This window comes from Sinocyclocheilus anshuiensis, unplaced genomic scaffold (assembly GCF_001515605.1).
Source record: "Sinocyclocheilus anshuiensis isolate Anshui unplaced genomic scaffold, SAMN03320099.WGS_v1.1 scaffold238, whole genome shotgun sequence".
Lineage (NCBI taxonomy): Eukaryota > Metazoa > Chordata > Actinopteri > Cypriniformes > Cyprinidae > Sinocyclocheilus > Sinocyclocheilus anshuiensis.
Window position 1 is genome coordinate 1,780,835 of NW_015547674.1, and position 24,621 is coordinate 1,805,455.

The following is a 24,621-nucleotide window of genomic DNA, read 5'->3' on the forward strand; positions in this document are numbered from 1 at the left end:
TTATGTTTTATTACATTTTTATCTTCTAAAAAGTAATGTTTCAAATTAGAAAAAAATATTTAAGGTGTCACATATCTTGACTAAATATTTGCTCTGAAGATCAAAAAAAGTTGTATAACTTTTTTCTTATTATTGACACTGTGGTTCCCAATATATTGTGTCAGCAGTGCAAATGTAATCAAATGCATTAATTAAAAACAAGAATCCACTAAAAAAAAAAAAAAAAAAGAATGTATGAATGAAATTTAGGCCTAGATTTAAGATTTAAATATGAAATATCCATCCATTTGGATTACACAGATTTAACCTAAACAAACTAATGTTTAGGTTAAATCTGTTTGCATATTTGTCCGTCATAGAGTCAAAATGTACATAAATGAAACAAGTAAGAAATTGGTCAATTTTAATGATCATGTTTTCAAAATGCAAAGTTACTTGAGTCAGTATAAATATATGTATACTAAATTATAAATGTATATAAATATAATATAACAAAATTTCTTCAGTTGTATGAACATGGTTAAAATATTGATAGCTGTGGAACAATCAATATTAAATTAATTCAAATATTTGACTGAAAATTTAATTATTGACAATACATATATAAACCTGGTTAATGTAAATTAAAACACGCTCAGTTTATTAGTACTTTTACAGAAATCTGACCCGTTTCATTTATGCATGATTGACAAATATGCATTACATTACGTTGCTTATTTTAAACTGTGTAATCTAAATGGATGTACATTTTATATGTAATTCAAATCAAATAATGCATAAATCTTAAATGTAGTAATATATTCAATAACCTTAAAACAAACAAAAAAGGTTATGTAAGACAAAACACGTAATACAAATGAAAAGTTGAAAAAAGAAAGAAAGAAAATGTCATTGGCAGCTCTAAATGTTCCCATATGTTCACTGCACAGAATGGCCTGTCTCCAATACATATGGCAGCCCAGGGTGATCATTTGGACTGTATCAGACAGCTATTACAGTACAATGCCGAGATTGATGACATCACTCTAGACCACCTGACCCCACTGCATGTGGCGGCACACTGTGGACATCATCGCATGGCCAAGGTTCTCCTGGATAAAGGAGCCAAACCAAACACCCGTGCTCTGGTTAGTACACATTTAAAAGACACATGTGGCTCAACTAATGCACGTGATAATGTTTACCCTGTTGTTTTAAAATGGGCAGAATCTGTTCACTTACATAGAAATATCTCTCCACTCTTGACATGCCTAGAATGGCTTCACACCACTCCATATTGCCTGTAAGAAGAACCACATGCGTGTAATGGACCTGCTATTAAAGCATTCTGCATCCCTGGAGGCTGTAACAGAGGTGAGCCACAGGATCACTGTGTAATATAAATAACATTGCATTATATTAAATACTTAAATTCTTTTCAGTATTATTGTAATGTATTTCACTGACCGTTAAGAGTCATTGTATTTTTTTGGTGTGTTTGGGGGACTTTTATTATGAATTTGACATTGTATCTTGAATTTCTGTTTTTTAATTTACAAAAAAAAAATCAAACAAGAGAGAACAAGGAATATAGGGATTTATGGAGGAAACAAAAACGTCTTACATTGACAGTGTTAAACAATTAAAGGACAACCCATAGCATAGTTCAGTTAGTCTCTGATAGATGAAGTACGCCAATATGCTTCCAAAAAACTTTTTTTTCCCCACCGTCGTCCATTCAAAACTAATATATTGTACGAAAATAAATGTTTTGCATGGAAAATATACGCTAAATCGCAAATTTTTTATTAAACTATTTTATCTATCCCGTGCAGGTTCTTGTCATCCCATCAGCCACCAGCACATCATTGTTATCATGACATTATTTACCTGTCGCTCCAGAGTCATTAGTCGTGAAATTTATAGTTAAGAACAACAACTGCCATTGAGTTTTCTCCAGATATTACAGACCTCTTTGGAGAAAAGGACACTTAAGACAGGAAACAAGAAACAAATTCACAATCAAAGTGTCCCAAAACATAGAAGAGATACGGTGCTCATTTAAAAGATCGGGAATGCATTTCAATAAAAAAGAAGATGTAGATGAGTTTGTTTCTTCATCAGATTTGGAGAAATGTAGCATTGCATCAGTGTCTCAGCAATGGATGCTCTGCAGTGAATGGGTGCCGTCAGAATGAGAGTCCAAACAGCTGATAAAAACATCACAATAATCCACAAGTAATCCACACCACTCCAGTCCATCAGTTAACATCTGGAGAATCCAAAAGCTGCATGTTTGTAAGAAACAAATCCATCATTAAGACGTTTTTAACTTCAAACCATCACTTCCAGCTAAAATACAAGGCATCTATATACATAATATTGCTTTCCCTGAATCAGGAAAGCGATATCCACAGATCAAGCACCGTTTACAAGCCAAAACAGTTCTAAACAAACATGTCAGTGGATTTTGATGTGAGAGCGACTTCATAATATGTTAATTGATGAACTGGACTCATGTGGATCAAATTTGATCAGATTTGCCTTTAAGTAGCATAAACTATTTGATTAGAGCAGGGTCTAGTATACTAGAGATCTGTGAAAGCATTTCATGCAGCCATAATTTCAGGCTGTGACATGTTTAGTTCTTTGTGTCTGTATGCTTTCTGTCCAACAGTCAGGATTGACCCCGCTGCATGTGTCCTCCTTTATGGGTCATCTGAATATAGTGAAGATACTGATGCAAAAAGGAGCTTCACCACATGCCTCAAACGTGGTAAGAAATATCAGCAGTTAAAGCTACACACTGAAGTATGTCACAGAGAGGCCATGTAAACATGGAGTTTCACTTTTGAAAGCAACATTTTCCTCAAAGATTTTTGTGATTTAAGATGTTTTGACTGCAAGATGTGCTTGTATAGTATGCGATCACGTACCTGTACATTAACGTGCATTTGTAGAAAGTGGAAACACCTCTGCACATGGCATCTGGAGCTGGTCACTGTGAAGTTGCTGGGTTCCTGTTGCAAAACGCAGCTCCAGTGGACGCCAAAGCCAAGGTGCAGTACATGTTATGCTATTTTGTTGTATTTCAGTTTATGACCTTTAATTACATTTTGGTTTGGTTTAGTTTAGTTTTTTTATATTTTGCCTTTTATTCCTCTTAAAAAATGGGGTTTCTTTGAGGCTTAGCTAAGGAAAATGCGGTCATGTTATTAAGATAATATAATAGTATACTGAAAAAAAAGTGAAATGGCCATGTCATTTATTAAAAGTGCATTTTTATAATTGTCCATGAAACCTATTTTGTTCAGTTTGTCTAAAAGCAAATAACACTCCCTATACAGTATATTTTTATATTATTTTTCGCATGTTTTAAGAAGACATCACAATAAAAATGTTTTAGATAGTACGTAAACTAAATTAAACATTGATTAACAAAATGTTTTAGTTTTATCTTATGTGAAAATTTTGTTTTCATATTATAGCTAATTTAGCTATTGTTTATGGTGGAATTAAGTTGTAAAAAGCCAAACAAAAAACTACTATATTGACTAGGGCTGCCCTCGACTTAGGGCTGCACAATTAATCGAATTTCTAATCGCAATTACAATTATGGACGCCACAGTTACGTAATCGTTCAAAGCGCCAATTAATCGTTCAAAGTCCACTTATGTTATTCTGCACGCTTAAGATATGTTTTTTTCTTTCTACATGTTATCTTAAGGGTTTTTCCATTGTTTTAGTTTTAGTATAACATTATAATACCATTCATAGTTTGACTTTTTTTTATCATTTAAAGAAGAAACCAATCCGATGTATATTTGACATTTGAGGCTTAATACTATAGAAAAGCACTAAAGGTTTTTCAGTTAGAGTGTTTTCAGCTTGTTTATTTTCATATAAAAATATGGCATGCAGTTGCATCAAACAATGGTATAAACATCATTCAGTGTAAATTGTGATAATCGTAATTAATAATCGCAATTACAATTTCAAGGGAATAATCGACAATTATGATTTTTGTCATAATCGTGCAGCCCTACCTCGACTAAAGATTTTTCTAGTCGACTAGTAGTCGTTAATTTTTAGCAATTAGTTGACTAATCGCACGTTTATAATAATAAACCATATAATTCATGATAATGAGCCTCTAATTACCCATAGCCTCTCAGCACACAAGCGCACGCATAAAACTTTCCACAGTGCTCCGGCAGAAGTAATGATTATAAATGCGTCAGGGAAAAAGCAGCAAGAAGACTGCCTTAACATTATAATAATTCATTGATAAACTAGTGTTTTCTGTATTTTTGGCTGCAGTGATGAAGTCGACGACACTGACTCATCATCTCCACAGTGGACATGCACGTTTCATATGGATTACATAATCTGAAAATATTTGTTTTCCATTTGAATTGGTTCATTTAAAAGTAGACAGTTCGCTTTCTTTAGATATATTTTTCATGTCTGTGAGGCAAGCACAGAGTTTCGTTTTTTTACCTAGATGGCAGAAAGTGCATCTGGTTTGCTTTCATTATTTTACAAAAGCACAACATTTTGTTGTTATTAAGAGTGCACACAAATAAAAGTAGACCTTTTTACAGATTCGAAAGATGTATTACTTTTATCTGTAAGAGCAAAAATGACAGAGTATTTTAAGTTAAATGCAAATGATCGCACCTGGAAATGGGCGCCTCCATGTTAACTGTCATGCAGTTAGTCGAATATTCGGGGGCAGCCCTAAATATCGACCTTTATTAAGTAACATTTTGGCTTATGTCTAAGGAAAATATATTACGTATGATATAAGGTCTTTATAATGATAAATACAGAGTTCTGGCATGAAACTCTAGATGGCGCAGTCCGATAGGTCTAACTCAATCTGACCTAATGACATAATTATCACATGGCACAGCTGATTGGTTCTCTCCTGTATCGGTAACCAATGAGCTCGCTGCTCAACATTCAAATATATGACTAGAGCTTGCAGTAGCAGTTGCAGCTTGCTTCAGAAATCCTCCACCTTCCCCAGCTCCACCTGTATAGATCTGCTACGAGGTGATTCATGTATGCTATATGGGGGTTATTTCATGTATGCTGTATTTGCAGCAGCAATATTTCTTACATGCTCACTGCAGCATGTTGTGGATGTATTGGCAGTAGCAAGTCTTGGTACTTGCTCTGCCGCAGCAGCAGCAGCAGCAGCAGCGTAGCAGATCTATTCCGCCAAGACCAAATACATTAACATTGTCATGTACATTACCATATGCCAATCCCTCTGAGAGTTGTCATGACAGAAATCTTTTTATTTTGTGTGAATGTTTTTGTCATTGGGAAAATAAAACGTTTGATTATTATTATTAAATCAAAATGTAATGTTTGAACCAACTTTGAAATAGAAATTTAGAAAAACAAATACATTTGTCTGTAAGAAGTTTTTTTTTTTAAGTTGGTCAAAAGTTTCATTTGTTTCAGTGCCGCTGTTATTTGTTAAAAAAGCATCACTTATGGAAAGCGTGATATCAACCTTCATCTCCATCAGGATGACCAGACGCCGCTACACTGTTCCGCCCGCATGGGCCACAACGAGATGGTGAAGCTGCTGTTGGAGCACAAGGCAAACCCCAACTCCACCACAACAGCAGGACACACTCCACTGCACATCTCTTCCCGTGAGGGACACACACAGACTGCCAGCATCCTACTGGACATGAACGCCCAGCTCACCAAAATGACCAAGGTACTGTGCGGCCCAAGACCAAGATCACCAGCCTGCTGTATTCAAATGGTTAACTGTATAAAACTCTCTCTTGAAACCTTAATGCTGTTTGATTGGTGCCATGCAGAAAGGCTTCACTCCTCTTCATGTAGCAGCCAAATACGGGAAGGTGGATGTAGCAGTGCTGCTTTTGGAGAGAGGAGCCAACCCAAATGCAGCAGGCAAAGTATGAATCAGCTGCACGCATGCATGTGTTTATAGAATGCTATTCTGTTTGATGAGACCTTATGAGATAGCATTAGTGGCTGACCAAAATGGCTCGTGTGTCGACATACGTCTAAACAGACACAACCAAGTAATTGAAATGAAGTCAGCAACTATAATCTAATTACAGTTTAACATGTAACATATTACTATACTTACTTCAAAACATTACATCTATCCCTGTCCATGGATGAGGCTGTTGGTTGATTTTGAAACCGTTAATCATAAAATGTCCAAATGATCTAAGTACACTTTAGCATACTTTTAAAAGAGTACTTATTATGGAAATAATACTTAAGAGCAAAATGAATGTAGTTTTTAGACACTTAATTGAATGCTAATTGCAATTAAATGAAAATGTATTAAAGTTTACATTTCTATTACATGCAGTATAATATTAAATAACACACTACAGTTAAAATTGTTATCAATACTTTACATCTGCTTTAGTATGTTTAGTATGAACACATCAAAATAAGTGTACTTCTTAAAGCACAACAAAAGATGATTAAAACTGACCTCAAAATTGCAAAGTGCACTTTTAAAAGTCTGTTTAAGTGGGTTAATAAACAGACATGAAAGTGTCTCTCTGTAAGTACTCTTTTTAAGTGGCCTTTTATTTCATTAATAATATATTACCTGCAAGTACAGTTTTAAAATATACTTTTAGAATTTGAACACAAGTGCACATTCAATACAATTAAACGCTTATGTTTTACAAGGGTAGTAGTATTGTTTTAGCATTCATATCTACTGCATTTTCATCTGGTATTACTGATGACAGTGAAGTAAGATGTCTTCTCCTCTAGGCTGGACTCACACCGTTGCATGTGGCCATCCATCATAACAATCTGGATGTGGTCAATCTTTTGCTCAGCAAAGGAGGCTCACCACACAGTGCCGCTCGGGTATGACACTATTTATCGCCTTGCTCAACACACTGAAAACACTCTCAATCGTTATTTTGAACCACAAAGTGCATTAACCCATTGCTCTTTTTTCTCCACAGAACGGCTATGCTCCGCTCCACATTGCTTCCAAACAGAACCAGGTGGAGGCAGCGAGCAGTTTACTGCAGCATGGAGCTTCTGCCAATGCTGAGTCATTGCAAGGGGTCACACCGTTACACCTAGCCTCCCAGGAGGGCCAACCTGACATGGTGCTGCTGCTTATCTCAAAGCAGGCCAATGTAAATCTGGGCAATAAGGTGAGATTACTGTACTTCAATTTTTGCATCCTTTTTCAAAGCAAAGTTTTCCCGCTTCCAGAAGCAGTTTCAGTGATGAAAAGAGTAAAAACAAATCGCTGCTATGTCCTGGAATACACCTCTCTACCATAGCTTAAAAAGAAAATGCCAGTTCATTTAAAAAATACATGAGAGAACATCACACATCAGTATGCAGATGTTACAATGATGTCATGGTAACATTTATACAAAAGTATACAACAGTAAGGTTGTATTTGTTAACATTAGTTCATGCATTTGAAATGTTAGTGTTAACTTGCACGTACTGTATACTAATGCATTTCTTAACATTAATATCTTAAAGTAGTTAATGCATTATTTACCACAAACTAACAATAAACAAGATCAGCTTAGAGTTCATTTTTGTTAATATTAACTTTTGCATATATTAATACCTTAATAGCTTAATTTTTGCATTAGTTAAGGTGAACAAACATGAACACCTCTTTTCAAGCTGACCATGTTTACCTGTTTACATTTATCTCTCAACATTACACTCACACACACACATTGTGAATAGCATGCAATATCTTGCTTTATGTCCATATAATGGACACGCATGTCTTGTCTGTCCTCAGAGTGGTCTGACTCCTCTTCACCTCGTGGCTCAGGAGGGGCATGTTGGCATTGCTGATATACTAGTCAAACATGGGGCGTCCGTCTACGCTGCCACACGGGTGAAAACTCGCATCTCTTACAGTGCAATATGTTGCTTTTCTACATAATGATTCATATTATTATTGATAATGATGATTATGATTGTCATTGTTGATTTCTCTTCAGATGGGTTACACTCCACTTCATGTGGCTTGTCATTACGGCAATATCAAGATGGTTAGATTCCTCTTACAGCAGCAGGCCAATGTAAACTGCAAGACCAGGGTAAATGAAATAATGGTTTTGCTTTGATCAGCTTTGTAAGTGGTTTCATTTTTCAAACTTTCATCTTTGTCTTAGATGTTCTTCCTTGGATTCTTAGAATAGGAATAGAATCAATTAGTTGATATTTGTGCACAGTTTGTGACTATGTTAAGATCTGAAACTCTTGAGGTTACTTTGTCTCAGAAGAAAAATGTGAGAAGCAAGAGTGTTGATTCACTCTTCATTTCATCCGCTTGCAGTCGAAGAGAAACAACTGACATGTTAAAGAGTGATTTTTCTTTCATATGAGCTCTGACTTTGAATCTGTCCTCTTTTTGGGACTATTAGATGGGATATACACCGCTACATCAGGCTGCTCAGCAGGGCCATACGGACATTGTGACACTTCTCCTGAAACATGGCGCACAACCAAATGAAATTACGTCTGTAAGAGCCTGGCCTCTTTTAACTGATTGCCATCATTTTAAAATATGTCGGACGTTGACAAATGAACATTTCCGTCTCCTACAGAATGGCACATCAGCTCTTGCCATCGCAAAGCGCCTTGGATACATCTCTGTCATTGATGTGCTCAAACTGGTCACCGAAGAAACCGTTTCCATGGTGAGTTGCAGCTTGTCATACTATGACTATATAAACTAAATAAAGACTAAATGTAAGAAGTCATGTGTTGCAATAACCTTTTTCCTTTAAGACCACCACCGAAAAACATCGCATGAGTTTCCCAGAGACAGTTGATGAGATCTTGGATGTGTCTGAAGATGAAGGTAAATCCAGCTCTCTGCTTATGTCTGTTTTAGAGCTTTAGCGTAATTTCCATTTGGAAAAACAAGACATAGAATAATTAACTTTCTTTAAATGAGTGGGCATTTAAAGAGCATCCTGCTCTTGGTTTTTCTAGGAATTGCACAGCTAACGTTAGGTATGAATTTCCCTCTTTCTTCTTCGTGCGGTGGCCATTGTCACTGACTTCATTACAAGCACACACACACGCACACAAACACATTGTCATTCTCTGGTGCACTTTGAAATTATGATGGATGTGTCATTAGCATGTGTGCATTGATGTTAATGAGCCTGCTTTTATTCCTGAAGGTATCTAACTGTTCCATAGCACTTAACGCTCCCACTAACCTGCTACATCTCCTTTTTAGTTCTCTCAGTGAAACCGTTATCATGCACTATGGTATAAATGTAAACTTGCAAACTTGTATCAGTGAAATTACAGTGGGCCAGGAACAAAAACTGGTGATCAATATTAGAATTTTTTTTTTTTTAGATATTATTTTACATTTTAAGTATGTAGTGTCTTTGTTTTATTGTCCGGTAACGTTAGTTACTTGCATGATATGTTAAGACATACAGAGAATATCTTCAATTAAATGTGTTTTTCTGTCCCCACTGGTAAATCATTTGTACCCAATAGGTTGTGAGAAACTAATTTAACTACAGATATAGTCCCTTAAAGTGTTATCTTGTGCAGTTTTGTTTATGAAATAAATTTACAAGACGAAAACACTGATTAAGAACTTATAAATATAATCTTACTATATAATATTTGTGCATTTGTTAATTTCTTCAGAATTATGAATTGCAAAATCAGCGATGTACAAAGTGTCTCACCTTTTTTTAAGGGTGTGTTGTAGAATCAATGCATCATATAAAATCAGTATTTCAGCTCCTGGTGTGATTACAGATATTACAGGTGTGTTTACATAATGTCCTGAAGATGTTTCACATGCATCCAGACTTTCACAAGGATGTGCATCATATGGCTGCCTTGTGCAAATCCAAAGCTAAAATTTAAGTTTCATCTTTCAGTATATACAGTATATTGAGTATATACATTTGCTATATACAATATATATATATATATATATATATATATATATATATATGTATATATAGGTACTAGGTACAATATGAAATAATTTTAATTTAACTTTAAATTGCCATTGAAGCCTGCTTGACCTTATTGTTTTTTTTGTTGATTAAATGAAAAAATGTCATTTTCTGCTTCACCAGTTTTTAATTTTTTTATGAAAACAAGCACAGTTTAGATATGACTATGCATGATATCAGTGGAGGCATTGTGTTTTGAAGGTCATCCGTGCCTCTGATTTGTAGTTAATTTCATATGATATAAAACACTCACACACACACACAAAAGGTTTAATTTGCTTTGATATGTTTTGTTGCAGTATGTCCATCACAAATCTTTCCCTTTGCTTCATTCTCACTCACTTGCAATCAGTGTTGGGGAAGTTATTGCAAAAAGTAATTAGTTAATACATACTAATTACTTTTTCTGCATTGTAGCAAAAGACATTCGAACAGTAATCACGTTACGCTGATTAATTTCTAAACAACCTTTACCAGATGGACTATCAAAAATATACCAAATTGTCCTTTCAGTTCTGTATTAGTAATCAGATAAATTGCAACAGTGTAGCTCATGCATCGCTCACAAGTAGCTTACAGGCTTTTCAACCAATTGAAAGGAATCGTAATCACTTTGTTCAAAACAGCATTTATTGTTCAATGTTACATGAATCATTGTTCTTTAAAATTGTAAATGCAGTGCAAGTAATGACACAAAAGTAATTGTGATGGTGATTACTGAAAGTTATTATCTCACTTCATTACAGGAAATAGTAATCTGGTCACAGTACTGCATTACTTTCCCTTTTAAAAAAAGTACTGTGGCAGTACCATGGTACAGTGATGGTTATACCATTGTACTTTGGTATACCATGGTGCTGAATGATTACCATGGTGTTCACATAGTACTCAGGTACTTAAAAAGAACCTTGTTAGTACCATGGTACTTCTTTGTTACTGTCATAACATATTACACTCACTCAGCAGCTCTCAATCCATTGATATCCTTTCCATATTGTCCAGTCAGTATTCATTCAGTGTTCATATCCTCTTGACAGCATGTTTAACACCCTTCTTCTTTTTTCTCTCTTCTCATCCCTCGTTGCGGCAGGCGAGGAGCTGCTGGGGAACGAGGGTGCCAGGTATTTGAAGATGGAGGACATAAAGGACCATGATGAGGATTTCCTTTCCCCCAAGAATGTTCTAGAGTACGAGGGAGAGTTGCAGAGATGATGTTAAAGATGATTCAGATTGAACAAGACGAGACACGTGTATAATCAAGTAGAGGAGAGTTGGTGGAAGAAATGACCTAGAATGTTTTAAACTAGTTTGAATAGAAAAGAGTAGAGCCCAAACTGAGGAAAGGCCACTGAGATGAATTATGAGGGGAGCGGAGAACTGTCATTTACAGACTCCTTTGTGTCAGACTTATTTCTAACTTGTGTTTTTTTAGGAATCATTCCCCTGCTCTTCCAAGGATCCCATGTGTTTCTCCTGAAACAGTCATGCTGAAAGAACATGAAATGGAGCAGGTAAATGTGATTGATTGATTGATTGATTGATTGATTGATTGATTGATTGATACAAGTACCCTGGTAGTATCATAGGTCTCACTTTATATTAAGTGTCTGACTCCTATATACTTACGTTTTAAAATTTCAAATGTTTGGGGTCACATATTTCTTTATATACTTTTATTCAGTAAGGACACATTAAATTGATCAAATGTGACCCTGGAGCACAAAAGCAGTCTTAAGTCGCTGGGGTATATTTGTAGCAATAGCCAAAAATACATTGTATGGGTCAAAATTATCGATTTTTCTTTTATGCCAAAAATCATTAGGACATTAAGTAAAGATCATGTTCCATTAAAATATTTTGTAAATTTCCTACTGTTAATATATTAAAACTTACTTTTTGATTAGTATTATGCATTGCTAAGAACTTAATTTGGACAGCTTTAAAGGGGATTTTCTCAATATTTTGATTTTTTTGCACCCTCAGATTCCAGATTTTCAAATAGTTGTATCTCGGTCAAATATTATCCTAACAAACCATACATCAATGGAAAGCTTATTTATTCAGCTTTCAGATGATGTATAAATCTCAATTTCGAAAAATTGACCCTTATGACTGGTTCTGTGGTCCAGGGTCACATATGTGACAGTAGAGAGATTTAAAATGTCACTGAAGATTTCTATTTTGAATAAATGCTGTTCTATTCATCAAAGAATCCTGAAAAAAATGCAGCACTGTTTCCACAAAAATATGAAGCTGCAGCGGTTTTCAACATTGATAATAATCAGAAATGTTTCTCGAGCAGCAAATCAGCATATTAGAATGATTTCTGAAGATCATGAGATACTGAAGACTGGAGTAATGATGCTGAAAATTCACATATATTCACATAGAAAACAGCTATTTTAAATTGTAATATTTCACAATATTACTGTTTTTACTGTATGTATCTTTGATTAAATAAATGCAGCCTTGATGAGCAGAAGAGACTTCTTTCAAAAACATTTACAAATCTTAACGACCCCAAAACTTTTGAACGGTAGTGTATGTTGTATATATTTATTTATTGTACATAGTAGTTACAGACACCTAAAATAAAATGACTCCATATCATAACATTCTTTGAAGTACCTTGGATTGCCATATACAACCCCAATTCCAGAACAGTTGGGATGTTTTGTGAAATGCAATAAAATCAGTTGTTAATTCTCTTTAACTTTTATGTAATTGACAAAAGCACAAAGAAAAGATTTCCAAAGTTTTCACTGACCAACTGTCTCTTACTGAAAATGTATGACCAGTCATGAAAAGAGCAGCTGAAGTCTTGTATCAAGTGAGATTGGACGGAAATTTTGCTTGGAAAACTTGAACAATTAGTATCCTCAATTCTCAAACAATTAAACACTGTAATTAAAAGGACAGCTGATGTGACCCAGTGGTAAACATGACTCTGTCCCAACTTTTTTGGAGTGTGTTGCAGCCATCAAAATCAAAATTTGGTCATATTTTATTAAATAAAATTAAGTTGGCCAGTGAAAACATTGGATTTTTTTCTTTGTATTTTAGTCAAATAAAGGTTAAAGAGAATGAACGAATCACATATTCTTGATTTTATGGCATTTCACAAAATGTCCCAACTTTTCTGGAATTGGGGTTGTAGTACCATACCTATACATTTTATTATTATTATTATTATTATTATTATTACTTGTACCATGGTAGTGTAGTTTGTAGATATACAATGGGATTACTATCTGAAAGCATTATTGTACCATATTGCCGCCAAAACACTTTTTAAGGGCTATTAACCATATGCAGATTATATATTTTTTTTTACTATTGTCTAATTTTTATTATTGTTTTTGTCATTTTTTGAAAAAGGCTTTAATAACTATAAAACCAAAAGCTTATAAGTGTAATAATAGACTACAGGTGTTTATAACAATATTGTATTTTTGTGGATGTACACTTTATCACTACATATTAATCTATGTAAATTAAATTAAATTACAATTAAATTTAAATTAAATATTAAAAAAATTATATTAAAAAAAAAAACATGAATACATTGAATTACACAAATGAAAGTAATTTTAGGGGTCAAATCAGATGACTTAAAATAACTCCTTAAGGTAAGAACTGCACATGTTCACTTTGTACAGTGTATATGTGTATATTTGTGTTTGTGTTAGTATCTACTTTTCTACATATACAGCAGCACACCCCACTTCCTCTGCCCAAGGAGTACGATGAGGATTCGCTGATCCCCAGCAGTCCGGCCACAGAGACGTCAGACAATGTCAGTCCGGTAGCGAGCCCCATCCACACCGGGTGAGTTTTCTGCCTCTACCTGAAATATTGTGCACATTCTGGCTTGGAATTGAAATATCATGAATGAATTGTGCATGGTCTTTGTGCTTATGGTTCTGCAGTTTCCTTGTGAGCTTCATGGTGGATGCTCGTGGTGGCTCGATGAGAGGCAGCAGACATAACGGCCTGCGTGTCATCATTCCTCCTCGCACCTGTGCCGCTCCAACACGCATCACCTGCCGCCTGGTGAAGCCGCAGAAACTTGCCACACCACCTCCTCTGGTGGAGGGTGAGGGTCTTGCCAGCCGTATCATCTCTCTTGGTCCAGCTGGCATGCAGTTCTTAGGGTGAGGAAACCAGTTTTGCTAGAAAACCAGAATATGTTTTGACGAACTGAAATCGCAGACTGACCCGGCTCACATTACTCCTGAAGGCCTGTGATTGTGGAGATTCCCCATTTCGCGGCACTCGGTCGGGGAGATCGTGAGCTCGTGGTCTTGAGAAGTGAGAACGGATCGGTCTGGAAGGAGCATCGCAATCGTTATGGTGACGAGGTCCTGGAGACCATCCTCAATGGCATGGATGAAGGTGTGTACAATTTCATGATGTATTGACAAATTACAATATAGGAACATTTGCTGTTAAATTATAGAATAAACTTCTTATCCATTATAGATTTTGAAGTAATCCACTACCGGTTTTCAAAGCTGTGTTAAAAGCACATCTTTTAAAGACTAATGAGGAGTTGTTGTGATGCAGGTTTAGTTATTTTAAATTGTATCCATGTTGTTATGTGATTTGTGTTGTTATTTGAGACTATGCTTGTTTTTATGTAATTTTATTGTGATATTGTGAAGCACTTTGGGCAACCTGCTGTTGCATTAAACTGTGCTATATAAATAAATAAACAAACAAACAAACAAAAAAAAAATCTGAATAAATTAAATTAAATTAAATTAAATTAAATTGCATGCAGGATAATTCTAATGATGTACTATAAATAAATAACAATTATTAATTACTCAGAATAATAAAATGCTATTTAATCAGGATTACAAATAGTAAGGTAAGACATTCCCCCGGTTTCAGAGACAATGCTTAAGCCTAGACTAAAATGCATCTCTGAGCTGTTTTAACTGAAAGAAACTTGCACTGACATATCTTAAAATATCTCAGTGCCATTGTTTTGTCTCAAGATGCACACCAGTAATATTGTTTTGTTATCCTAACCCTAACCATCCAGTTAATACATGTAGGCCTGGTTTCACAAACGGGGCTTAGCTTAAGCCAGGACTAGGCCGTAGTTAAATTAAGATATTTAAGCAACTTTTACAAAAATGTCATGGAAAAAAACATTACAGGTGTGCATCTTGACACAGAACAATGACACTGACATATTTTAAGATATGTCAGAGCAAGATATTTTCAGTTGAGACAGCTCAAACATGCATTTTAGTCTGGGACTATCTTAAGCCTTGTCTGTGAAACCGGTGGGGTAGTTAATTAATATTACTCCGTACTTAAATGTAAAATTACACCGTAACAAGGACACCGTAAAATAAAGTGTAACCAATAAAATTTATATAATTTATGTTACAAGAATGAGAATTTGGTGGGGGTTAAAATTTCTGTATGTAAAATATAATATATTTGTTTTCTTTTGATCTCTCAGACATGTTCTTAAAGCAATAGTTCACCCAAAAATGAAATTTTTTAAAAATGTCCTCACCCTCAGGCCATCCAAGATGTAGATGTGTTTGCTTCTTCATCAGATTTGGAGAAATGTGTCATTACATCACATTACAGCAATGGATGCTCTGCAGTGAATGGGTGCCGTCAGAATGAGAGTCCAAACAGCTGATAAAAACATCACAGTAATCCACACCACTCCAGTCCATCCGTTAACATCTGGAGAAGACAAAAATGCGTGTTTGTAAGAAACAAATCCATTATGACTCTCATTCTGACGGCACCCATTCACTGCAGAGGATCTACTGCTGAGCAAGTGATGCAATGCTACATTTCTCCAAATCTGATGAAGAAACAAACTCATCTACATCTTGGATGGCCTGAGGATGAGCACATTTTCAGCACATTTTCAATTTTTTGTCAACTATTCCTTTAACAGGCTTTGTAATGCCTATAAATGTAGAGTATTTCTGATGTCTGTGTAGCCGGTCAACTGTGATAATTTTGTCTTTTCTCTGTTGGCTGTGCACTTTAGATCTTGAAAGTCAGGAGGAACTTGGGAAGAAAAGGATCAGGCGCATCATCTCGACCGACTTCCCGCTCTACTTTGCGGTGGTGTCCCGCATCCAGCAGGAGAACGATCTGATTGGCCCAGAAGGGGGTTTTCTCGCCAGTAAGCTGGTGCCCATGGTCCAGGCCAGTTTTCCTGAGACAGCCGTCACCAAGCGTGTCCGTCTCGGACTGCAGGTGAGATGGGAGGATGATGAGGAGGAAGAAGTGATGGAAAATGGAGGAGGCTTATCTCCTGCATATTACCATAATGTATCTGACAGCTTTTAGATTTTTTGTCGTTGTTTTCCTGTTTGGTCATGAGACACCAAACATGACGAAACATCTCATCTTTCATCACTCAAAATGAATTATATTTGCGATCAGCAATTTTAACATTGTTCCTTTGGAATGTGAATGAATGTGATTTTGTAAGTTGAGTTTGATGATGGTAAAAATGAATGATGAAGTCTGGTATAGTATGGCATGGTATAGGATCTTTCTACTTCCTGCTTAGATAACACATAGGTTATTTCTACAGATAAACATATACAGACACGTTTACAGTGCAGTAAAAATTAGGGCATAAAAACATAGCAAAAGTTGAGAATGGATGAAAGTTTTGTTTGAATGTATCAAGGTAATGGCAGGTTTTGACTGATGGAATTGTAAGTTGAAGAGGTTAAAATGCATGAAAGGAAGCTGAAGCTCAATAAAATGAAAGAGTTGGATGATGAACATTTTCTGTACTATTACAAATATCTGAAGCACCTTATAAAAGCAACTTTCATTAGATAAAGCATCTTAATGAGTTACTGTACTACCTTTTGAATTTATTAGATTTTTTAAAAACTTTATCAGATACACAAAATCTTTTTTTTTTTTAATGTCAGAACTTAGAATGAAATGATTGTGCAGGACTCAACGCATGTGTTTATTTCTGTTTTCTTGCTCATACCAAAGCTGTTTTTTACTTGTTTTTAACCCATCGTTTGTTTAATCATTTGTCATATATTTTTATTATTCTGTTTTGCTTCATTTTTGCTTTTTTTTCTTTGTGAAAAGTGACCTAATAATCTAATCATCTAAATGTATTAACAAACTTGATCAGTTCTCATTGTGCTGAATTATAAATAATTCATTTACAAATCTGTGTTGTTTAAAAACACTGGACATCAGGAAGTCAGTTATTGTAAGGTGACATAAAATGAAATCGATTTTAATAGTTCATATATTTTGCCGCAATAACACACAGAAGTATCTTTCAGATTTCTTTGAGATGCTTCTCATTATTCTCGAAAGATTTGCCGAAGGTTTCTCAGCAACAAATGCTTAGTACTTAAAACATATTCACAAATATCAAGGGTAGCGTTAGTTCTGGCAGGTCAGGTTAGTCAAGCTCGCATCAGCTGACCTTCAGCTGATCCCCATCAACCTATGGGAATACGACACCTATCTAAGCATTCATATATAAGGTCCCTCAGTATTATCAGCAGTTTTCGCATTGCTCAATAGCTAATTACCCTAGGATTTACACAAGCTTCAGTCTGGGTCCAGAACACCTGAGAAGAGATGATGCCAACCCCTCAGAGGACCTCAGATGATGCCAACCCTGAAACAACATACTGTATGCTAATTGTCAATCATCTTTGACGATAGTGGTCCTGACAGAAGTAAATTTTATTTATAATTCTTTAAAATATGACAGCTGGCCAAGGATTTGAATACTTTGAATTTGATGTAGTCAAATAAACATTTAGGAATCAGCAATATAGCACACCTGACTCAAGATTTCAAATTGTAATTCCTTGTAAACAAATAACACAATGATTATAATGAATTACACACTCAAAGATCTTTAAAAGCTTTACAACGATACAGGGTCATTTTGTTGTGTCTGTGTCTTTAATTTCTACTGCAAGTTAATTAATTTTGCACCGGCTTTGGTTCAATAATGTTTGTGACTCTTTTTCCATTAATAAATAAGACTGATTGACAAGCTAAATTTGGTGTCTTTAATTACATTGTGCAGTAATTAGAAAATGGAAATATATCGAGAGCTTTTCTGTCTATTCTTTTCCCTGATTTCTCTCATGAAAATCTGAACTAAATCCCTCTGTCATGCATTCATACGTGAATACACCATTGCTCACACTACCAAATCTATTCTTCTGACTCTCATCCCATCTTCTTCTCTTTCACCTTTGCTCTTCCCCACCTCTGTCTTTTACTTTGCGTTCTACCCTTCTGTTACGGTCTCTTCTCCCGCTCCATCCTCGGCACTCAGGCCCAGCCAGTCCCTGATGAGCTGGTGGCTAAACTTCTGGGGAACCAAGCCACGTTTGGCCCTGTGGTGACGGTAGAGCCTCGTCGGCGCAAGTTTCACCGTCCCATCGGCCTGAGGGTCCCACTGCCTCCCTCCTGGACGGAGAGTCCGCGGGACGCAGGCGAGGGCGACACCACCAGCCTCCGCCTGCTCTGCAGCGTCATCGGTAAAAATCAGCCAAACAGTTTTACACTGCAAAAAGTCTTTTTCTGCATCATTATTTCCAGGTGAAAATATCTAATCATCCTAAATGATCATTAAACGAGATAAATTTGCTCAAAGCATACTTAAAGTTTAGTTTTCTTATCTTATTTGAAAATATTTCTTTCTCCTTTCAGATTTATGTAATTGCAAACAAGTGTTATTGTTAACTAAAACAATTGGAATAAAGCTGAAATAAAAGAAAATAGAAAACTTGAAATGAAAACTAGAAACTAACCGAACGTTTAAGTACTAAAATGACTAAAACTGAAACACAAATAAAGCTAAATATAAATATTTTAAAAACATATATGAAAATGACAAAAACACATAACTAAACTACTTAAATTAAAATGAAAAGTAAAAATACAGAAATAAAATTTAATTCAACATTAATAAATGCTATAATAGTATATAAATACAGAGTTCTGGAATGAAACTAGATGGCGCAGTCCGATAGGTCTAACTCAATCTGACCTAATGACATATGTTGCAAATGCATTACAATTTTGCTTCTCAGTTACCTAATTTTAAGGGTGTTTAGAGGTTTTTAACTGGAAAAGACAATAATACTGACTGTAAATGGATTTATATTATTTTATTTATTTTTTAGCATAATGAAACAAATGTAAAAAAGGTAATCACAAATATATGTTCAGGAAATAGGAACTGATGTAAAGGTGATGTAGTGTCATTTTTAATGTTAAAATGCTTTCTCTTATCCCAGTTTAATGTGCACAACTACTGTAAGGAAGCCATTCATAGTTGGACTAGTAAATAATGAGGCTTTGGCATTTAAAATTATCATTTTTAGAGATGAATGACAGCTCAAATCATACGGCTTGTTGAAGAGAGTGTGCTGTTACTTTTCTAAGCATTCAGGCAAGATTTTTGTCCAGAAGATATTAAAATTAGCGAAAAATCAACTTAGGAGGTAGCAGAGCCATTTCTAAAAACTAGAATATGATAGAAAGTTTAGAAAATATTTTTGCAATTCCATTTATTTGCCGCTAGTGTCACAGAAACTGCACTGCTCAACAAATGTGCAAGAGTGAATCAATGCAAGGATTAGGTTTTTAAGGTTAAAAAATATTAATTCATCATCATTTTAAACTGAATTACCCAGAATGATCAAATAGGGCTCCTAAGCAAGGCTCCTTTAAGGGTTTATTTCTGTTTGTTTATGGAAATAAAGACATGTCTATTGCATATTTATTTTCAACCGCACTTCTCTACATTTCATAGGTGGCACGGCTCCTGCCCAGTGGGAAGATATAACTGGTACCACCAAACTCATATATGCCAATGATTGTGCAAATTTCACCACTAATGTCTCTGCCCGGTAAGTACCATAACCTCTACATCACGTTAGTTTATTTCAGAAGTTGAAATATGGGTTTCGTCTTAACAACAGTGTTTTTTTATTCAACCTTGTTCATATTAAAAATCTGACTCAAAATCTGTTTTGCTCTCCCACAGTTTCTGGCTGACAGACTGTCCTCGGACCGCAGAGGCCGTGTCCTTTGCCAACCTCCTGTACCGCGAGCTGTCAGCCGTGCCGTACATGGCCAAGTTTGTAGTTTTTGCAAAGATGAATGAAGCACGAGAGGGTCGACTCCGCTGTTATTGCATGACTGATGACAAAATGGACAAAACCCTGGAGCAGCACGAGAACTTTAGTGAAGTGGCTCGCAGCAGAGACATTGAGGTCATATGATATAGTGTGTTACATACTTCATATAGACAGTACATAATAATGCATCAATTGTGTCTTTGTCCATGTGATTACAGCAACTGGCATTATTTCTACAATAAAGTATCATTTGCATTTAAACCTTAAACAGCATCTGAAAAAACAGGGAAAGAAGTGCCATTAAAGTTGGTTTGAAATAAAAATGGACTCTCCATAATCCACCACAAACTTGCATTTGAGGTCTGGCTACTTTCTGGAATAAAACACCCAAATTTCACAATCCAATCAAACTCAAACAAACCATTTTTAATCTCTTTGGATATTCTTAAATATGTGACATTACAGAAGTAAATGTGTTGCTAATGATGTTTCATGTTGACTTTGCCATTATCAAATGTGATTGATAAATGTTGCATTTAGGCTGCATCTGCTGTAAGCCTAAATCTAGTGGCTGCCGTTTGTTCTGCAGGTCATGGAGGGAATGCCGCTGTATTTGGAGTGTTCAGGAAACTTGGTTCCCATTAGGAAGGCGGCCCAGCAGCCCCGCTGTTTCAACTTCCAAGCCTTCAGAGACAACAGACTGCCTGTGTCCATCAAGGTAAAGTCGTCACAGCCAGTTTTTACCTTTTACAGTAACTTTACATGTTTCCTTGTTATTTCCTCCAAATTAGATTATTTCAGCCATTGTGAACTAGGTCATAAAAATTTAGGTTTAGATCATTTGTATGGGTTATAATGTGAGTGTTTTAGTGGTTAAAAGAATAGGTCAAATTTGCAGATAATTTACTCACCCTCAGACCATCCAAGATGTAGATGAGTTTGTTTCTTCATCAGATTTGGAGAAATGTAGCATTGCATCACTTGCTCAGCAATGGATCCTCTGCAGTGAATGGGTGCCGTCAGAATGAGAGTCCAAACAGCTGATAAAAACATCCACAAGTAATCCACACCACTCCAGTCCATCAGTTAACATCTTGAGAAGTGAAAAGCTGCGTGTTTGTAAGAAACAAATCCATCATCAAGGCATTTTTAACATCAAACGTCACTTCTGGCCAAAATAGCAGCCCATAATCTATAATAACACTGCCTCCAGTAAAAAAGTCAAATCTCCTGGAGGACAAATCTCCTGTTGTCTCTCACATCAAAATCCACAGACATAATTGTTTAGCTCTGTTTTGGACTGTTTTCTCTTGTAAACGTGGCTTGTTCTGTGCAGATTTCTCTCCTGATTCAGATGAGACGACTTTCTCACTGGATAAATCAATCTTATGGATAGAGGACTCATATTTTAGCAGGAAGCAACAGTTCGAGGTTAAAAATGTTTTAATAATGGATACGTTTCTTACAGCTTTAAGCTTCACAAGACATTAACTGATGGACTGGAGTGCTGTGGATTACTTGTGGATTATTGTGATGTTTTTATCAGCTGTTTGGACTCTCATTCTGACGGCACCCATTCACTGCAGAGGATCCATTGCTGAGCAAGTGATGCAATGCTACATTTCTCCAAACCTGATGAAGAAACAAATCATCTACATCTTGGATGGCCTGAGGGGGAGAACATTTTCAGCAAATTTTCATTTTTGGGATGAACAAGTCCTTTAAAAGTTGTACACCAGAATGGTGTGACCCGGACAGACAGTGAGGCTACAGTCTTTTAGTGTAAGGACAGACCAGGTTCGATGTTAGCTCCTAGACCAAGATAATGCTGTGGCTGAATGTAATACATAATAACACAATCAGGGTTTTCCTACATTGTGAATTTTTTTTAATAAATGCCATTAAAAGATAATAAGGTATCACTGTTCATTGCTGATTTTAAAGCTTACTGAACTTTAAATTATTTGGATATCTACAGTTCTACATATAAATACACAACATAAGATTGGCCCCTCTGTATTAATTGTGGCCCATCTTGTGTCCTCCAGTTGAAAAAAAATCGCCCCTGTGTCCAGGGCTGTCAGGCTTCATAAAGTATTTGTGTATGGAACAGAATGAAAATATTCTCCTCGACCATAGCTATGAAAGTTCATTTACTATAAAACTGCACATATTCAAATTTGGTTCAGAGAGTTCTGTCCTTTTTGGAGCTTCACAACCCATGGTCACCAAATGCTTTCATTGAACAAAAGACCAAAAGAAGAAATTGGACATTGTTCAATATCTCATAAAAGGGACATGACAGGGGAGTTAATAATGATACGGTTTTCAGATTAACCATTCCTTTATTGGAAACCTTTTTTTTTTTTCAGTGCACTGGGTGTTGAATTTTGTCATTTCTTCTGTCTATGGTTAATCTAAATTTTAATTTTAACATTATGAAATATGATAATATTTTACATATGTGTAAAATAATTACATATTTGTCAAAAACAAAATATATTTTCATACATAATAAAGTAGAATATGACAAAAAGCACAAAATTTTATATTTATGACTCAAAACCGGAACCCATGCTTGGCAAAAAAAGAAGAAAAAAAAAGACTATATTGCCAGAAAGAAGGCACTGCATGATGCATAGTTTTCTTTTCCATTTAATATTCATGAGCATCACCATATCATCACATGTTATTGGTATATCCACCTTTTTCCCTTTTCCCCAGGTGAGGGACAGCAGTAAAGATCACTCTGGCTTCTTGTCTTTCTTGCGCAAATCAACCAAATACGAAGATAGTCAGCATGTGTTGTGCAACCTCAACGTTACCATGCCGCCATGCATTAAGGTAATTTCCTACACATTTCCTACACAAACAGATGCTCACATAAAGAGTTAAATCCACAAGTGTTCTCTAACAGTGTGTTTATTTCTTTATATAGATTATAGGAAGTGATGAGCGAAGGAGAACTCTGACTCCTTTAGCTCTGAGGGAAAGATACAGTGCTCTTAATGAACCAGCCATGGGTAAGATTGCTCCCACACTGACATCTCCTGCATGTTAAGCCCCCAAATCTCATTCAACCTTTGCCTGACCCTGCTTTGAATAAGATGTGAGCTGCAGCATCAGATTGCTGAACTCTTGAGCCAATGATGGTCTGGTTTCTGCAGCATCACTGAGCGCCATGGAAAGGACGGAGTTAAAGATGGCTTTAATAGCTGAACAGCTAGGCCTGAGCTGGGCTGGTGAGTGTGTGGGTTTGGATGCACTTCTTTCGCTTACCAAGCATAATGCTTAACTGCTCATGTCTTGTCAAGGCATATCTGGATCTTATTTCTCTGCCACATACGTACAGAATACAAAATGTTTTGAGAAGTCATTTACTTTAAGGTCCAAATTTACCAAAGCTCAAGAACATTTCACATTGTCTAGCATGTGCAGATGAGATTAAATATTGACCTTTGGCTTAATTCTTTGGCTTTACAAAAGATCATTTTGCACAAGCTAAACCTTTTCATGCTAGGGACTTCATATGGGGGCCCATTCATGCAATGTAATAATCAATTGATGAATTAATTGACAAATCAATAATCAATTGAAAACAGTTATTGATTCTAATTATTGTATTAAAGCGGATGAATTGATTATTTAAAGATTTGCTGAATTCAATGTCATTATTAACTGAAAATTTATACACAGGAATATACAGATTTAAACAGATTGTTTTGAATAATAATAGCAAAAAAGAAGAATAAGGTCAGATATATGTGTGTGTGTGTGTGTGTGTGTGTGTGTGTGTGTGTGTGTGTGTGTGTGTGTGTGTGTGTGTGTGTGTGTGTGTGTGTGTGTGTGTGTGTGTGTGTGTGTGTGTGTGTGTGTGTGTGTGTGTGTGTGTGTGTGTGTGTGTGTGTGTGTGTGTGTGTGTGGGTGTGTGTGTATAGAAAATAATCACCCCCCCTTTAAAATAATCACATTTTGTTGCTTTGCAGCCTGAAATGAAGACGAGCACAGTTTTTGTTTTATCCAGCTGTAAATAAATAAATAAATCCAGAATCACTGAGTTGGAAAAAGGATCAGCCCCCTCTTAAAAATGACTTGTAAACTCAATCAGGTGTAGCTCATCACCTTCTCAATGGCACACAAAGCCATTTGACTTTCAACTGTGATCAGCTGTGGTCATTTTGATTAAGTCAGGAGATGGATACAATAATATTACAAAAGCTTTATCAATGCCTAGAAGCCCAGTGAAGTCTATTATTAAGAATATGTCGATATGTCTAGTGGAAATCCAATCCAGCTCACCATACAGATAACAGCATTCCTCCAGTAAAGCAAAAAGCAAGGAATATCTGTTCTGGGGCGTTTCTCCGCAGCAGGGACTGGAGCTCTTGTCAGGATAGAAGGAAGAAGGAATGGGGCAAAATACCATCAAATTCTTGAGGAAAATCTGCTGCTCTCTGCCAGAAAGTTGTCAATGGGAAGAAAGT

The 24,621-nt window shown here is 35.8% G+C and overlaps 1 protein-coding gene across 6 annotated transcripts in view; it reads left to right on the forward strand.

Annotated features, from left to right (window-relative positions):
• The window catches only part of LOC107702961 (ankyrin-1-like), a 149,477-nt gene that overhangs the window by 73,966 nt on the left and 50,890 nt on the right, over window positions 1-24,621 (forward strand). For 3 of the 6 annotated variants that reach the window (XM_016505430.1, XM_016505431.1, XM_016505435.1), the window contains 27 exons: window positions 930-1,127; window positions 1,255-1,353; window positions 2,657-2,755; window positions 2,940-3,038; window positions 5,522-5,719; window positions 5,826-5,924; window positions 6,772-6,870; window positions 6,972-7,169; window positions 7,787-7,885; window positions 7,992-8,090; window positions 8,418-8,516; window positions 8,601-8,693; window positions 8,785-8,857; window positions 8,992-9,012; window positions 11,083-11,179; window positions 11,425-11,503; window positions 13,705-13,820; window positions 13,922-14,146; window positions 14,233-14,387; window positions 16,024-16,235; window positions 18,325-18,529; window positions 19,810-19,906; window positions 20,044-20,272; window positions 20,727-20,855; window positions 22,862-22,981; window positions 23,076-23,160; window positions 23,305-23,379. In XM_016505430.1, coding sequence (XP_016360916.1) covers window positions 930-1,127; window positions 1,255-1,353; window positions 2,657-2,755; window positions 2,940-3,038; window positions 5,522-5,719; window positions 5,826-5,924; window positions 6,772-6,870; window positions 6,972-7,169; window positions 7,787-7,885; window positions 7,992-8,090; window positions 8,418-8,516; window positions 8,601-8,693; window positions 8,785-8,857; window positions 8,992-9,012; window positions 11,083-11,179; window positions 11,425-11,503; window positions 13,705-13,820; window positions 13,922-14,146; window positions 14,233-14,387; window positions 16,024-16,235; window positions 18,325-18,529; window positions 19,810-19,906; window positions 20,044-20,272; window positions 20,727-20,855; window positions 22,862-22,981; window positions 23,076-23,160; window positions 23,305-23,379 — 3,397 coding nt within the window. The remainder of the gene's footprint in view (window positions 1-929; window positions 1,128-1,254; window positions 1,354-2,656; window positions 2,756-2,939; window positions 3,039-5,521; window positions 5,720-5,825; window positions 5,925-6,771; window positions 6,871-6,971; window positions 7,170-7,786; window positions 7,886-7,991; window positions 8,091-8,417; window positions 8,517-8,600; window positions 8,694-8,784; window positions 8,858-8,991; window positions 9,013-11,082; window positions 11,180-11,424; window positions 11,504-13,704; window positions 13,821-13,921; window positions 14,147-14,232; window positions 14,388-16,023; window positions 16,236-18,324; window positions 18,530-19,809; window positions 19,907-20,043; window positions 20,273-20,726; window positions 20,856-22,861; window positions 22,982-23,075; window positions 23,161-23,304; window positions 23,380-24,621) is intronic. The other 3 variants (XM_016505433.1, XM_016505432.1, XM_016505434.1) reach the window with 3 other exon arrangements.